We start from the raw sequence: 16459 nt of genomic DNA, 5'->3' as shown, positions 1-16459 counted from the left end.
CTCCCAAGACGAAGCCTCATGAAGTCCGCTGCTTGTTGGTAGCTGATAAGACCGTGAGAAAAGGCGGTGCTGATTGTGATCAAGTCAAGACGACGAAATAGTAGATATTGTAATCATTTGAAAATAATTTGAGGTGCTTTGTTAGGTATCCGTAGATCACCTGAAAAGGGTGATCTATGCGTAGATCTACAGTCCGGACTCAAAATATAAAAATGCATCCCATTCCCAGCTCAACGAGCACTCGTAGTATTAGTACTCGACTACATTAGACACCAGTCACCAGGCGCTAGGCTGTGAGCCTGTGACCAGTGCAGTGAAAAAAAGTACAAAAGACGACGATGTCGCTACACAAAATCATGTCATGACTTGTGTAGCGACATCGTTGTCATGACGGTCACTCATCGGCCTAACTAAGACAGTAAGACTAAAAGTAACAGTAAAAAGTAAAGAGAGCGACTTCTGATTTCTGTGGGTGACCCGAGTAAATTATAAAGTGCTAGTATCTACTTGTTATACGTTAGCTCTGAATCTGGCGGCGGTGAAGCGGACCTGATCTAAGCTGCACCGGTCTGCACCTGCACCTGGTCTTGGCTAGCTGGCTAGCACCGGCGTGGTGGATAGGAGACGAAGCCACCGCTATCAAGTAGCAGTTCGTTAGTATCATATCGGTAAGTAACACCATCAGTTATTTATAAAAAATAAATTGAACGATAATACTACTAGTACAGTAGTAGGCGCAAGGAGACAATAACTTTATTATAGCGATAAATAGTATTACATGTAGTGAAGCGGACATTACGCAGAGAACAAAGAGAATAATCATGATAATATGGTGAATACATTTTCCTAGTCGACTTTCTTGAGACCATCATCAGTTTGTTATCGCTATAATAAATTGAATAATCAGGATAGCAACTAGCTTCCTAACAAACTCCTGTCCACAAGGCTCAGGCTGTAATTTGGCAATGAAGACGGCCTCTAGCACATCTACCGTACTGGCAATATATGTTGCCGCGTAACGCGTAACGCAGGGGGGTGCGGCGTAACGCGCGACCAGGCTAGTGCGACAAATTTTCGTTGAGTTCGTAACGCGCGTCCGGCGGGTTGCGGCGATCTTTTCATTGCAAAAAAAGGCTGAAAACTGTGAAAGCACGTGTACCGCGTGGTGAAAAGTTCAAAACTGGACGCAGCAGGAAGTCCTGCAATAGCAAAAAAAGGACTGCGGCAATATAGAAACCTGTGTAACGGCTCCTGTGCGACTTTGTATGTAACGCCCTGCGTGCGGCAAACATGTGCCATTAGAGAGTTTTCGCACGGCGTGCAACGCGCTCACTTGACGCGTTCGAAGGTCACGTGCCACGTTCAGAAGCGAGGCAAACGCGCGTTGCCAACGTGGAAACCGGCCTCATCACGTTGGCACTTGATGGCCCAGCACGTGCGATTTACGCAAAGTTCGAATGGTTCACCATGTTCACCTGCTGCGAAAGCTCTTTTCAAGTGCGTCACGCACGTGAATAGCCTCGCGTTCGGCGTTGTCACGTTGCACGCCGTGCGAAAACTCTCTAATGTAACGCTTCATGGCCTCACTGCGGCAACATATATTGCCAGTACGGTAGATTCAAGATTCATGCGCGGGCACGCAGCAAGTGCCATCTAGATGTGCTAGAGGCTGTCTACATTGCTAAATTACGGCCTGAGCTTTTGTCGACAGAGGGAGTTTGTTATGAAAAATTGAATAATGCAGTGGCATTGCCAATACAGTAAAACCTGTAACTAACGACCACCCCTTGGTGCCAGCAAAAGAGGTCTTTAGTGGCAGGTGGTCTTTAGTTAGAGGTTTGCACTGCGCGACCATATATGGATCCCGTATATGATATGTATGTCAAAATGCAGCTAATACGATTTCCCAGGACTTGCGCAATGCCATTCTTATTTCAGGTCAAACAACACTTGGAGAGAGAGAGAGAGACAGACGGAGAGAGACAGAGGGAGAAGACTACTTTTTGCAGACATCAAATTCAGCTGCTACTTCTGAAACCAGGAGTCAAACGTTCCCTGTAGAAGTTTCGTCAAGTTTTACGCTGGGCTTCAAATTTGTTCATGTGATCAATCGTACCGACTGTCCGTGTTGTAAATTCTCGATTGCTTGAACGCGATCCTTCAGCATCAGGACCTTGCGGTGCTGCTTTGTTTCTGGATTCCTTGATGCCATCGTCGATTTGTCTGTATGACTGGGGTGTCAGAGCCGCTCTGTCTTCGTTTCTCCTCCAAGTAGTAACATCGATTAGAGAGCGCTTTCGATGCGCTCTCCAAGACGTTTCCTATCGTGTTTATTCTTGACAGAGCTTGAAATTTGGACAGGTGTAGTGTAGTCCACACCGATTCCACAGTCAAAATGACCTGTGTTCATTTGTTCAGCAGTAGTATCGAAAGAGTCCTTTCAGGACCATGGAAAATCAGCAAATTTTCAGGAAGGAGCTTCGAGCAACATTTGATTTCGGACATCGCGGTCGCTAGTTACGGGTCAGTAATCGTCTTTGGGGCAAGAAGAGGCGGTCGCTGGTCGCGTTCAGCAGGTAGTCGCTAGTCACAGTGCATTTTGAATGTGAGACCGTCCGTGCCTGGCGAAGTGGTCGGTAGTACCAGGCTGGTCGCTAGTCACGGTGGTCTTTAGTTACAGGTTTTACTGTACATCCAAAAAGTGTTGGTAGTTGGTAGTCCAGCTGACTATTTTCTACCATCTCGGTGTGACAGACGGTGGTATCAAGATTCGAGAATGGTTCTTTTAAAACCTACCCAAGGGGGTCAGCAGGGGAGGTGTTTTTTTTACAGAACCCGGTTATGCATAGCACATTGGGCAACATGTACCTGAACTGCAGTCGAATGAGGCTCACAACAAGTCACAACCGCTAGTGCTGCATGATCCAGCTACGAAACGACATGGACCCCCAGTGCGTCTTTTGTTGCATCTGATGACTTTGCCTTGCAATCTTTGTAGCTGATCACTGTTGCTATTGTGATAGGTGCCGTACGTTTGGTGAGGTGACTGCGGCACAATGTGTGATAGTATAAACCAGTGCTGCCAAACTTCCCGGCTTATTTTTCGTATTTGTACGGAAAATCAGTTCACTCCTTCGTCTGCACTGCGGGATTTAGAGCGAGATGGTGCGGAAAATTGAAGAGGATCTATCAGCTTTGTAGAAGCATGGCAAGTGCAAGCTGAGCGATGAATATCCCTCTACCAAAGCGAGTGTATGCTGTGTTACAACTACCTTCAGCAAGTCACACATGTTTTGCACTTGCAAATAAGGCCCACAGAGGTGCATGTGAGTGTAAAAAAACACACACAATACAAGCAATTATGTACATTGGCAGTACACAAAATCGCTGCGAAATACGAAAAATCATAAGTCACATTACGCGAACCAGACCCAGTTGGTTGGCAGCACTGGTATACACAATCTCCGATTAGTTAACCACACCGTCACTTTCATGCTATTCCTCCCAAACCTCACACCTTTGGGTCACAATGTCCGTAGTTGTCACATTATGTAATCTCTGTTTTGTCTGCAGTGACTTCATTCCTGAAGATCATGGGCCTTGCCAAAAAAGCCTCAGATTAGTTAAATGTATAGTGCAAGTGGAATATCATGTACTTCAACACAATGTACATGTGCTGTCCAGTATGGGGATTAGTTTGAACTTAATCAGAGACTTGCTCTTCAAAATGAGCGGACATGGGAGATTGCAGTGGTCACCTATAACATGTTTTGCTGTACTTAGTATGTGCGTGTTTTCTTTTGCCGATGCTGTTAATATTGTGTGAACGTTTTTAAAACTATGTACTTGCCGCAGGTTAAAATGGCGGAGGAGTTCAACTGCCGGTCATATCCGTTAGTGGGCTGCGACAATTGCAGCGCCATGGTGCCCTCATGTGACATGGATGACCATCTGCAGAACATTTGCCGCCACGTGAAAGTGCCGTGCTGCAACCGCGCACAGGGCTGCACAGTTCTGGTGAAGCGGCATCGCATGAGCGCGCACTTGGAAGCGTGTCCTGTGTCGGCGGTCGTCTGTGCAAAGTGCATAGATAAGTGAGCAACGGGGAATATGTACTGGGGCCTGAAGGTGCATATATGTACTGGGACCTGATGCATGAAGATGCATGAGGGTGGGTGGGTATGGGGGCATCCATGATCCTTTACCGCAGGCATACAAAGCGGCTTTACTCTGACTTCACCTGTATACCTGTATGAATTTACTATGAATTAATGTGAGCTTGGCTGTGTGCACAGGCAAGACTATCGATGATGCAACTGTACAACGGACGTTAACAAATGTCTAGACCCTGTACTGTAACGCGTTCCTGGGAGATAGGGCAGTCTGTGGATGGCACCGGAACGTACCTGTTTTTAGAGCTGCTGCAGATATCTCTGTCAAGGGACTTTGTGTAGCAAGTGAACATAGTACCGGTATGCCGACAGTAAACTAGTGATTGACTAGAGCTTCACCACAAATGGCTGCCGCTCCGTATTATCACGATTGTGATAGACGTGCAACATGTGAGAGAGTTAGACAATATTCACGGAATAATCGATACGAAGGACAAACTAAGACGGGAACTGCTACACGTTGAGAACATGATCTGCCGATATCGATCTCCTTCACTCGAAACGTAAGAAAGGAATGAATGATCGAACGAGAGAATAAACCTATACTCGCGTAGACGCATCCGAGATCCAAGGCAAGTCGGAAAGAAGCAACACACAGGAGTAGATATGCGAGCGATGAGATGAGCAACACATGCATAACACAAGACTAGTAGAGTATGTGTGACACTGTCGTAGCAACACATGCATAATACAAGAGTAGAGTATGTGTGACACTCTCGTAGCAGCACGGTACTCTGAAGTACAAGTGTCCCGAACAGTTATTCCGTTTCAAACTGTCGTACGTGGAAAGTAGCTGGATTCCTCGTGTGTGTTCTTTAGCTGCCCCCCCCCCCTCCTCCTCCTTCCTTCAAGTTTGACGAACTCCGCTAAAAATTGAAAGCGCCATTGTGCAATGCATGGTTCGACTTATGCACCCCACCAGCTCGTCCTTCTGTGGTGTTGTGATGTGAAGCCGGCGGTGTCTTCTCTGTAGGACATTCGACGCCTACCTTGTACACACAATGCACGCTGTGATGTCAGTCCATACTCAGTTTGCCCGTTGGAGCTATACACAAGATCACGCTGTGTGCGACCTTAGTACACTAAGGTTCTCACACCGTACAAACCTGGCTGCACTCTGCTATATAAATTTCCTTTTCCCTGGCTGTAATATCAAGGTGGGGGCTCTCGCGAGACACCAGGGCGCCCTTGCGGTACTTTACGCCTACATGCCGTAAAGTCTTGTATAAAAGCCACACTTGAATAGAAGCCGCCCTCGAATAGAAGCCGCAATTTTGGGCCCATCAAATCACACATAAGCCTGGTTTTAGTGTTGACATACATAGAAATACCTGTCTTGTATAGAAGCCTGCAAAATTTCTCCGAGAAAGTCATAGAAGCCGCGGCTTTTATACAAGACCTTACGGTACTTGAATCACTGGGTTTAAACTGTTGAGTTCTTTGTGTGCCTGGTCTTGTTGATATTTCAGATTTTCAGAAGGTGACAGGAGCGAGAGATCAAGGTTTGGTGCGGACTATCGCTGTGTAAGTTCAGCTCAACATTAGCACTGGATTCCTGTGCAGAATTTGAAATGGCTGCATTGTTTAGTCGATGAATAAGTCTTTAAAAATGAAACACTGAAATTGTTCAGGCAGTTCACTTGCCGGACCGATCCCTTGACATTTATAGTAACACTGTTGCTACTTTGAGTGAACATGTGTTTTGTGGTTTAGGAGTATGGTGTTTATGGCTTCCTCTTATGGTTGCCCTTTGCACCTGTATGCCTACACACGTCCCAGAAACAGTATTTCCTCCTGCTTTTCCACAGGCTGTTGACTGGCGTTTCCTCTACTATCACTTTGCTATTCTTCTCGTTGTTCTCATGAGTACTTAAAGTTAAAATACTCAATCTGCGGACAGAACTGTTCCATCCTTTGTGGACTCATCAGAGCCGCACAGCAAAAATGAGGTCAAACCTGATAGCAATGAAAAATATATTTTCCAAAGCCAGATTTAAACCAGGTCCGAATGTACCGTGCCAGAGTGCTCAAACTGACAAGTCAGTGAGCTCTGCGTAACGCAATCAGCAAAGGCACTACCCCACATGAAAGTGCTCACCTACTAAAAGAGCAGGAGCGAAATACTCAATCCGCGGACAGAAGTGTTTCGTCCTTGGTACAAATACGATCATGTACATTTGTGTATTGGCCCCGGGTTGATTGCATCATTCAGACTCAGTCCACGGTAGTTAGCTGCTGCGTCGAATACTATGCGAACTTTTGTTGTGGTCTTCTGTGGCCTTACGATTGCGAAGTGTGGCAGATACCAGCACTGATCTTGGTCCGTTTCTGCTGCACCAAGCTCCCATGTAACCTTTGTCCTCGTAGCTCTTCAGCACACCTCGGTAGGCCGCTGCAACTGTGCTATCTTTTTGCAGGCGGCGTTCTGTGCTTGTCAGCCGTTTCCTGGCCATCACAATGTTATTCGTGAGCTCAACTTTCCTGTTGTTCCATGGTATGCAAACCGGGTATCGTCCATCCACCATCTGTATAGCCCGCTGCACTGTCTTGAGCGCGCTCTCATCCTCGGCTGATCGTATGCCAGGCTCCTGAAGCCCATCAGTGCATTCACTCGTGCCGTAGCGCTCTACCTCCCAGAAACGCCGTAGCGTTGCCTCAAGTGATGTCACAGATGGGCCGCCGCAACACAGGAAAGACTGGCCGTGGAAGGCCTCTTGGTTCGAGTCTGTGTCCGCTGCATGTACTTTGCCGACGCATGTCCATCCAAGCGGTGTTTGACGTGCTATTGGTTGTCCGGGATCGCCACTAATGTCTCGACGGGACATCATTAGCTCTGCATTGTCGCTTCCAATCAGCAGTTCGATGACGTTGGGCTTGCTCATTGCCGGGAAGGGAATATCCCGGAGGTGACCATACTTCTCAGCCTCTTGCGACCAGTCCACAGGTTGTAGGTCTCCGGTTACGTTTGTTGTGGTGAACGCTGTCACCGATTGCTGATACGAGTTATCCATACTAGCGATGGTAAAGCTGACCGGTGCTGTCATGAAGGTCTCCACCTTCCCATTCAATGTACTGACTGTCGACCGTCGCAGAGTTCCACTGATACCGAGCTGGCCAGCCACGGCTGTGTTGATGTAGCTGGTTTTACTAGCATCGTCCAGTAAGGCATTCACCGTGACTTCCTGTGGGCCGTTGCGTAGCACCACTGGCACAATCCGTAGTGCCACCTTGCGATACGAGTGAACTGCCATTGTCGCTCCAGCTGTTAGCTCCCCTGGGTAACAGCCTGCACTGCGTGACAAGAACCATCTACTTCACCAGTCCGGTTCTTACTCTCGGCATTACTGGGTGTATCCTTGGCTTGGCCACTAGACGGCGTGCCTTTCTGCGCACCACCTTTCGTAGCGTGGAGGAGACGATGATGATTATCCTGGCAGCCGTTTACTCCACATGCCCAGCCACGCTTGCATTCACCACCTCGGTGTCCAAATGCCAAGCAGCGATAGCAGAGGTTTGCTCGCTGGGCCTCAGTCCATCTCTGTACGTTGTCAATCTCCAGGAAAGCCTTGCACCGCCAGATACCGTTCCCTCCTTCGCAAGTGGGGCACTTCGGCGACTTCTGCGGTTTCTGCGGGGTTGAGCTGGTGCTGAAACTGGCATAGGTCCTGGCCTTTTCACTGTTGCCGCTGGCATTCGTGGTCGGCTTGCTCCATCGGGGTTTATGGGACTGCGTCATCCCTCGTACTGTCTCGGTTGCCGTAACGAGGAACTCCGCCTCTTGGGTAGCCCACTCTAACAGAGCGAGAACCGACTCTTGCTTCCGTTGCTCAAATAGCCACCGCTGATATTGGGCGACGAGTTTCTCAGACAGCTTCCGTAGCAGGTTCATGTAGAATGTCCCAGCCTGAAGCTCAGCGAAATGACCAGCATCTTGCAGATTCACTGCGGCGACTTCAAGTAAATCTGCGAAGCGTTCAAGCTCCCTGGGGTCATCTCCGGAGATGCCGGTAAACCTAGCCAGCTCCTCCACGTACATTGCGACTTGACGGCGCTTGCCGCCAAACTTCTTCTCTAGCCGTGCCTTGGCTGTATCATAGCCTCTCTGCATGTAGCCTAGATTGGCGACGGCTTACAACGCGTCCCTGCCCAGAAACTGCTTCATCTGGAGGAACTTATACTCTGGAGTAGCCGGTGACGAATCGACACAGGGAATGAAGGACGCCTTCCACTCCTCATACCTCCTCTTGTCGCCTGTGAAAGTTTCTATCGATACTCTCTTCATCTGCATCCATGGCTCATGTCCAGGCGGTGGAGCAAACGCTGGTGGCGGTGGTCTTGCCCTGGGCATGGCAGCCTGAAAGTGCTGATGGCCTCCAAACTGCGAACTAGACGCTGCCGGTAGGACTGGAGCCCTACCGGCATAGGGTTGACTGGCACTGACTGCTGACACCGGTGCACGTAAGCTGTGGCTTATCCAAGCCGCAGCCGCGGGTACGCTCGTTCTACTACTACTTGGCAGGTTCGGAACTGACGCTGGCGCGCTGGCTGTGGTCAGTGTAGGCGCTCTGGCACTGATGCCAGTGGCTGTGATCGATGGCGATCTTCCGGAAGCAAGTTCCGTGGTTGTCGAACTAATGACTATGTTTGCACTCACCGTTGAGGGCACTGACGCTGCTGATGCAGCTGCTTCGCTAGCCTTCGAAGCTAGCAGTGATGTTTGGTTCGCGATGTCCGTTGCTCCATGGCTGTAGCTGGCGAAACCCTGGTTTTGGTCAAGTGACTCGGCGCGTGTGTCTCGAGTCTCCAGTCGGGGGAGTCCGAGTGCGCTGCGAATGACTGACGCATCCATGGATCTTCTTCCTGCAGCGCAGCTAGTGGTCTCGCCCGATATCTGTACCTAGGCCACGGGCATCTGTCTTCCTCGCACTCCGCCAAAGGCTCCGAAGCCTCCGATACCGCGGAGAAAGCTGGCCTCCTCAGGTTCAGCGCTCTGCTGCCAATCACCTAGAGCGCTCATCGCGAGTTCTCCGCCAGTGCTAGATTCCGGCGCGTATCTAACGTTAGGACTAGTTGCACTGGCCGAGTCCCAGGGCCAGGTCCGTGTGTGACCTCTACGACTACGAGTAGATCTACCACTCTCAGTAAATCCTCGCTGGCTGGACACTGCATCACTTCCTTCTTGCGCCTGAGTGACTTCCTGATCGCCTCCGGTCTCGTACGAAGGCAGAGGCAGATCCTCAACTGCGGCACTGTACTCGGCTTGTAGCGTTTCCAGTTCTGCCATCAGCAGTAACTTCTCCTCGACATCACTGGTGGTGTTCAATAATTCGTCGATGACCGCCGCGACCTCCTCCATGCAGCCTTGTAGACGCGACTGTTCTGCTTCTACGTCCTCCATCTGCCCATTGTGTGCGCCTACTAACAGCGCCCTCCTTGCATTGGTGAAGTGTCCCTTTGCTTGCGCCTTCCGTTTGCGCAACACGGCAATGCTCTCATCTCTTGCCACAGAATCCGATTGCTGAGGCGTACCGCCGCGCTGTTGTGACTCTTCTACTGCGTCTTCCGCGCTACCCTCGACTCTTGTGTCAACGTCCTCCATCTTCAATATCGAAACTCACTACAACTGTCTACTCACTTTGACACTACTGGAAAACCATCCTCTGCTACCATGTGACCATGTTATGGAGGATCATGAGATCCGCCGAATCCGCCATCGGCAATCCACAACAACAAGGCCTCGGAGTGATGGAGAACACCCCTTCTATTTAGTTTCGAATTGCTAATAATGTCCCTGTAGACACTCATACAACCGATCTTTTCACACAAGTACAAGAAATAAACGTAACACCGACTCTAGCAACAACTGCAAGAATGCTTCATCTGATGGAATAATGGGAGCGCAGCGATTCTAATGGTAGGTTGAAAGCACACAGCCAGCACACCAGGAGCCAAACACAGACGAAAGGAAACAATTGGAATAAACAATACAGTGAACAATTCCGCTGCACGGTTAACAAAGAAAAGCCGCAGATAACCGCTCAGACAATCACCGGGTGGTCGCCGTCTGAGGCACGTCGATGCACAAAGGTAAAAACTGGCCAATATTGCAGAAGTATTCAATATGGCAGGGAAACTACTAACCAACTCTCCGTCCGCGTCCAAACACCTACATTTAGAAGCTACATGGAATACTGTGGCTGTGCTATACCAGAATACATACTGAATGACAAATGCACAACAGAAACTAGCAGTGTCCTCCTGAACAATGCTGAGGTGGCATACCTGTGCTGAACCATCACCTGTCTGGTAAAAACTGTCACCGGGTTTCTACATGCAGGTTGGTTGCAAGTACAGTAAAACCTGTGACTAACGACCACCCCTTGGGGCCAGAGAAGGCGGTCTTTAGTGGCAGGTGGTCATTAGTTAGAGGTTTTCACCGCACAGCCATTATACGCATGTGAGACCGTCCGTGCCTGGCGAAGTGGTCTGTAATACCAGGCTGATAGCTAGTCACAGTGGTCTTTAGTTACAGGTTTTACTGTACATCACGGTGTGTATGTGCATGTGTCTGCTGCTGCTGCTGCTGCTGCTGCTGCTGCTGCTGCTGCTGCTGCTGCTGCTGCTGCTACTGCTACGCAGGTGTTTCGCCGTGATGAGATTCTACGCCATTACCAGGACGTACACGATACCATGGAGGCACGGGATGCACAGCGCTGCGAGTGCCCGTGGAAGGATTCCGACGACTGTCATCGGTGCGAGGATCGCCTGGTGCCATTCAACAGAGACTGGACTGTTCACACGTTCCCAGATGGCGTGGAAGTTGTCGCACCAGTGTCCTCTGTACAAGCTGCTGATGCTGGCGAGAAAGGCACTGATGAGCAGACTGACGAAAGAACGGAGACACCGGAGGTGGAGGAGAGACGTCCACCTCTGCACCGGGGCCTGTCGAAAGAAGACGAGCTGTCATTTTACGGTTACGAAAGTCACGAGATTGTTGGCGATAGCGCAGAGAGGGGAGTGCGTGTGCCCAGACAGCTAAGTCAGGCTGCTGAATTAGCCATGTATGGGTATGACTGTGAAGAATCCACGCTTTCCACCGACTCCTACCTATCGGGAGTGGACAGTCCATTGCTCGACATACCGGAAGAGGTACGGACAGCCTGTTCTCGTAGTCGGTGTTTTACTATGCCCATCACTATAGCCGCCACACCTTACCCTATTGCATGGTCCGTATGCACACTGTACAGATGTGCGAAGTTCTGTACTAGGGTCGTAGCTGTGTACATACCCGGTTGGGTGTTCATTGTGTGCTTTATATACACATTTGACCAATTTAGCCTCGTTTTCAGTGGTAAACAATCGCTTTTTCAGATTCATCACTTTGCATAGAACTGATGACTAGCTAGATCTGTGTCGAAAACAGTTTTCGTATGAAATATTCATAAGGCTTATTCCGACCACCTTGGGCTAAGTTGAACTTTTCAAAAATACATCATTAGGATGGAGTGCTTGAGATAAAGACATTGGCCATTTAAGAATGATCTCTAACAAGTGAAACCTGGTAGAGAGCCATCTGATTGCCGTGAGGAAATTCTCTTTGGCGGCAGATGTGTGGGCCGTGGACAGTTCACCATGGCTCCAGAGACCACCTGCATTTAAAAATGTGATAGACTCATACTGGCCAACCCTCCTGGTTTTCCCGGGAAAATCCCGGGAAATCAACACTACTCCCGGGGTCCCAGAGATTTCAAGAAAACTCCCGGAAAAGTCACAGTTTTGTCTGATACAGGATTTTCCTGAAAACTCCATGGATTCGCCCCGAATGTCCTGTTTTTTTTGCAAAAAATATGTACGGTGCCCATTCGCACTTCGAACTGTGCACGGCACTTTCAAGACCTGACCAGCCTAGCCTGCAAGATCTGCACTGACAGAGTGACAGGCGGACGCCGACTTATCGAACTGCATTGCAGGGTCGAACTGTGCTGTACGCAGATCTGCCGAGTCGAACGTTTTTTTGGCGGGAAAAGCTCTTTTTCACTTGTTTTTCGTGCCATCCAGGGATTTTGAGAGAAATCCAGAGATTCTGCATGTATTGTCAAGGGATTGAGGTTTCGGTGGTTGGTCAGTTGTAGACTGTGTCATGAAGTTCCATGGGACAAGGGTGTTCACGGAGACAAGGACAGTTTCACCTAGTATAAATAGTGTCTGGTAGTTCTTTCAATTTCCAACCAATTAAAAAATATAATGTTAGGCGATGTAGAGCGGCGTCGATAACATTCCCTATCCAGTCCTGCGGCTCGGCTGTGCTCATCCGTGACTGTGTTTTGCTGTCTCTGTGTTCTTGTAGGTCTTGGACATGATACTGGCAAAGCTGGACGTGTACAGTCTGCGACAAGTCTCGCTAACCTGCAACTATCTGCGCGACATCTGCTGGGAGCTGGTCAAAAAGCGCGGCGTCATGCAGTTGAAATGGGAGAAATCCGGCGACGGATGGGTACAAAAAGGCGAGGTGAGCTCTATCAGCTTGCTGTTGTTGTTGTTGTTGTTGTTGTTGTTGTTGCTGCTGTTTTCAAATTTCTAAAGAACACATCGCTGAGAGTTATGCCGTGAAGATGTTTATACATGTAGATGTACATGCTAAGCGCTACATCTGTGAACCATACCAGTACTTATTTCGGGCTGAACTTGACTTCAACAGAGTCAAAAGGATGAGGGGGGGTTATTCATTTTGGGCAGGTACATATTTACGGACTTCTACGATATTTAATTTCGGCTATATTCGGCACCGACCCTAAACGCCGACATTGAAACGCTGATGAAATGTTTCACATCGGCTTTGGTGATGTACTACAGGTGGAATCCTGATAATTTGAACCTCGAAATGCCAGGAAAAAACTTCTAATTATCCGGACATTCTAATTATCCAAACTGAACCCACAACACAATATGTATGTCAAAATGCTCTCATGGTCACGCAGAGTTGCGCTATGGACCTTACAGTCCATTTCAAAACTATACTGGACGCGTACCTAGGCAAAAACCGTTTTGCCAGCATCTATACCACTTAAAATCTGTGATCACTTTGTGCATAAATTTTTCCAAATTGGGCGTCTGTTATCCAATCGTTTAGAAACTATATGAGAGTAATTGTGGAGCGGACCTGAGCAATATTCCAAAAACTATTCTCAAAAAGTCCCAGCCAAATTTGGAATATTTCAAAAACCCTGCGCGTCTATAGTTTTGAAATGGACTGTAGACACAGATTTCACGGATCCTGAACTGACCGGCACAGCCTGCTCATGCAAACTGAACTGACCAGTACAGTGTACAGTGAACTTCGAATTACACTTTGCTAACTTCGAATTATCAGCACAAATCCCACACATTTTCTATGTAAGTGGAATTCGTGGAACTTCGAATTAACCGGACATGTCTGGTTCGGGGTTTGAATTATCAGAAAACTTTATGTGGGAATCGTATTGACAGAAATCGGTCCTGGAAAAACTTCTAATTAAGCGGTCTGTTCGAATTAAGCCATATTCGAATTATCAGGATTCCACGGGTAGCATTAACCCGCGCCGAAAATAAATCGCTGCCGAAATGCCGAAAATCGTGAAATGCCGAAATTTTGCAGCACCGACATTTTGTATATTTTGAAGTAGGTTGTCGGCTTGGGCTGGACCGCCACTGTTGATTTCGAACGCACGTGCTAACGTTAGTAGTACCCAATAGAGTGCTGTCCAGGTAGACAGCTGCGTTGCGCAACTGCAAGAGCTGAGTAGGACTCAATAGTGTGACGGATGCTAGGAGTGTTGGTCCACTTGCGATTTTGACTATAAAACACTTTACCGACGAGCCCTTGACTTGTTTTCTTGATATGACTGGAGTTATAACAGTGAAGGGTTGTAGGGAGATGTATGAAAACTTGAAAAAGGCTTGTGCTCTGCTTGGTCATTGAATGCTGGCCAAGCCTTGTCGTACAGAAGTGAAGTGCTGATCAATGATGGATCTTTGCGGTGATGGTGATGATAAAATGGAGAGTTGAACCCCCTGCATCAGACCGAGTACTTGATGACACGTTTGCCTGAAGCTCAGCTCTCTATCAATAAAACTGTGAACGGTAGCTAGTTTGTTGTATTACTAGTACTCAGCTCTCTAGCTTGCTCAATGCCTTCTCACACAAGTTCTCAGTCTACCTGTGTCTTTGTCTTCTTGATTGTGGTGCCTGCAGATATGGCACTTCAGCACTTTCACGACCTACGTGGGAAAAGAAAACTGGGTGACGGTGCCAGACTTTCTGCGCATGGCCGATCACTCGTCAAAGCATTCCGAATCACGACGAGCAGACCTCGTGGCCAAGGAGAAGGAGCAGGTTTGGGCACACATCCATCCGTGAACACCGTACGCTGGCTTGCATGTTCAAGTTGCTGGTCAGTGAGCTGGTCAGCACACTGTTCCTGTTGCGGCTGCTGCTGTGTAGAAGACACCAGGGAGTAGTATTTTTACTACTAAGGGAGTAGTATTTTTACTACTCCCTGGAAGACACTCTGCGGCACTGGCAACATGGAGACAGTTGGCAGGAAGACAGAATGGTGCCAGTCACGTAACATGCCAGCTCAGTATTGAGAGTCTGCACAAGTACTTTACATCTTATAGTCTAATACTGATAACGTGTCTGATTGATTTTTTCCCAAAGATCCCTGCTAGGCAAACACTGCATGTCACAGAACATCCGGTGCCTAGAGCTGATCATGTAGAGATTCTCCATGATGAGAATGTGCTGTAGTATATGGCGTGAAGTATAACTGTTAGTGAAGGAAATTGCACTAGTGATACATACCGGTATGCAAAGCTTATAATTTCAGAAGTTTTCCAGATTTGCTGCTTTCGACCCAGTGCTGTTCTATTCTACTTGTGTTATGTTGCAATCATGAATTGTGTTTAGATTATATACTCCTTGATTGATCCTTGAGGATGGTGGTACGGTTGCTACGGATGCGGAAAACCCAGTCTGATTGTGCCTCGCTGGTGTGAACCTTTTTTTTTTTAATGGAATATCCACAGAGCCTCACGGCAGAAGATGCCCTGCTAACACAACCACACTATGAAATTCAAACTGGGATCAGGGGCGTCAGAAGGTAATTTAGTGTGGTACGGTCAGCCATCTGAAGTACAATTTACTCGTGGGGGAGGGGTGGCGGAGCCGAAAATTTTGGAAAATTAGAGCCCAAATCAGTGCATCTTATTGATTCACGGGGTACTTGGGTCAAATAGTGGTACGGTCAATACCGTAGTGACTGTACCGTGTGCGACGCCCCTGGGGATGATGTAGTGAGTTCTCTGGCAATTGCCGGTGATCATCGAGCCGAATTATTTGTTTGCTCACAGTGCTGGGCTCCGGGCAGCAACCATGAGCCCGCGAAATGTCTGTCAAGCCTGCAGGAAGCACAGGCTCTACATGTGGGAGCAACTACTGCGGTTTTACTACGGTATTCCCAGGTGCAGATACGGAGCACTGACTTTGAGTTTTGCTACGGCCTGTATGCTAAGTTGATTCTTGTTGCTTGTACTCGTTATCCCGGCTGTACCGTAGTGCAGGTATTGTCTGCGTCTGGCATGTGTGTGTGTGCGTGTGTGTGTGTGTGTGCATGTGCGCGTGTATGTGCACATGTGTGTGGTGTGTGTGTATGCACATGTGTGGCATGTGTGTGTGTGTGTGTGTGTGTGTGTGCACGTGTGTGTGTGTGTGTGTGTGTGTGTGTGTGTGTGTGTGTATGTGTGTGTGTGTGTGTGGTGTGTGTGTATGTGTGCGTCTGTTTGTCAGCACTGAGCATGCACATACCAATCAACATGCGCATTGCCGTGATAAAATTCACTTGTTGCTATATGTAGCCTAGGCTAAGCTAGGTGTGCAAGATAAAACTTACCACTCAGTCAGGCAAGAAATCGGTGGAAATCAGCACTTGCCGCAAGCTTTTATGATAAAGCGGCCAGCGAACCAGTGGTAGTGAGTTCCCAATAGCATTTATGGCATGAAAAGTACTCTGGATATAAGATCATTGTGACCAGGCTATTGAGTATTGTAGTACTATTCTTGAGGACCCTGCATTTTTAACATCACGGCACCAGGCCCAGTCATTTGACCTTGGATAAAGTACCTCACTCCTCAGGCTGTAAAGTACTGATGTGTATGGCCCTTTGTGGTACTACTGACATACTGAAGTTTCACTGAAATCCGGAATAGAATGGCGACCAGAAGGGAGTCGTATAAACCTGATGGCGACACA

At 48.3% G+C, this 16459-nt stretch overlaps 1 protein-coding gene across 1 annotated transcript; it reads left to right on the top strand.

Annotated features, from left to right (window-relative positions):
• Window positions 1–478: 478 nt before the first annotated feature.
• Window positions 479–15144, top strand: LOC135820507 (uncharacterized). The gene is made up of 6 exons (XM_065333629.1): window positions 479–668; window positions 3856–4094; window positions 5642–5696; window positions 10812–11321; window positions 12520–12681; window positions 14404–15144. The coding sequence occupies exons 2-6, from the start codon at window positions 3862–3864 to the stop codon at window positions 14566–14568; spliced, it is 1125 nt and encodes a 374-aa protein (XP_065189701.1). The 5' UTR covers window positions 479–668; window positions 3856–3861; the 3' UTR covers window positions 14569–15144.
• The last annotated feature ends 1315 nt before the right edge of the window (window positions 15145–16459 follow it).

Source organism: Sycon ciliatum, chromosome 1 (assembly GCF_964019385.1).
Source record: "Sycon ciliatum chromosome 1, ocSycCili1.1, whole genome shotgun sequence".
NCBI classification, from domain to species: domain Eukaryota; kingdom Metazoa; phylum Porifera; class Calcarea; order Leucosolenida; family Sycettidae; genus Sycon; species Sycon ciliatum.
The sequence above is the reverse complement of the archived record's forward strand: the minus strand, read 5'-3'. Positions and strand labels throughout refer to the sequence as shown.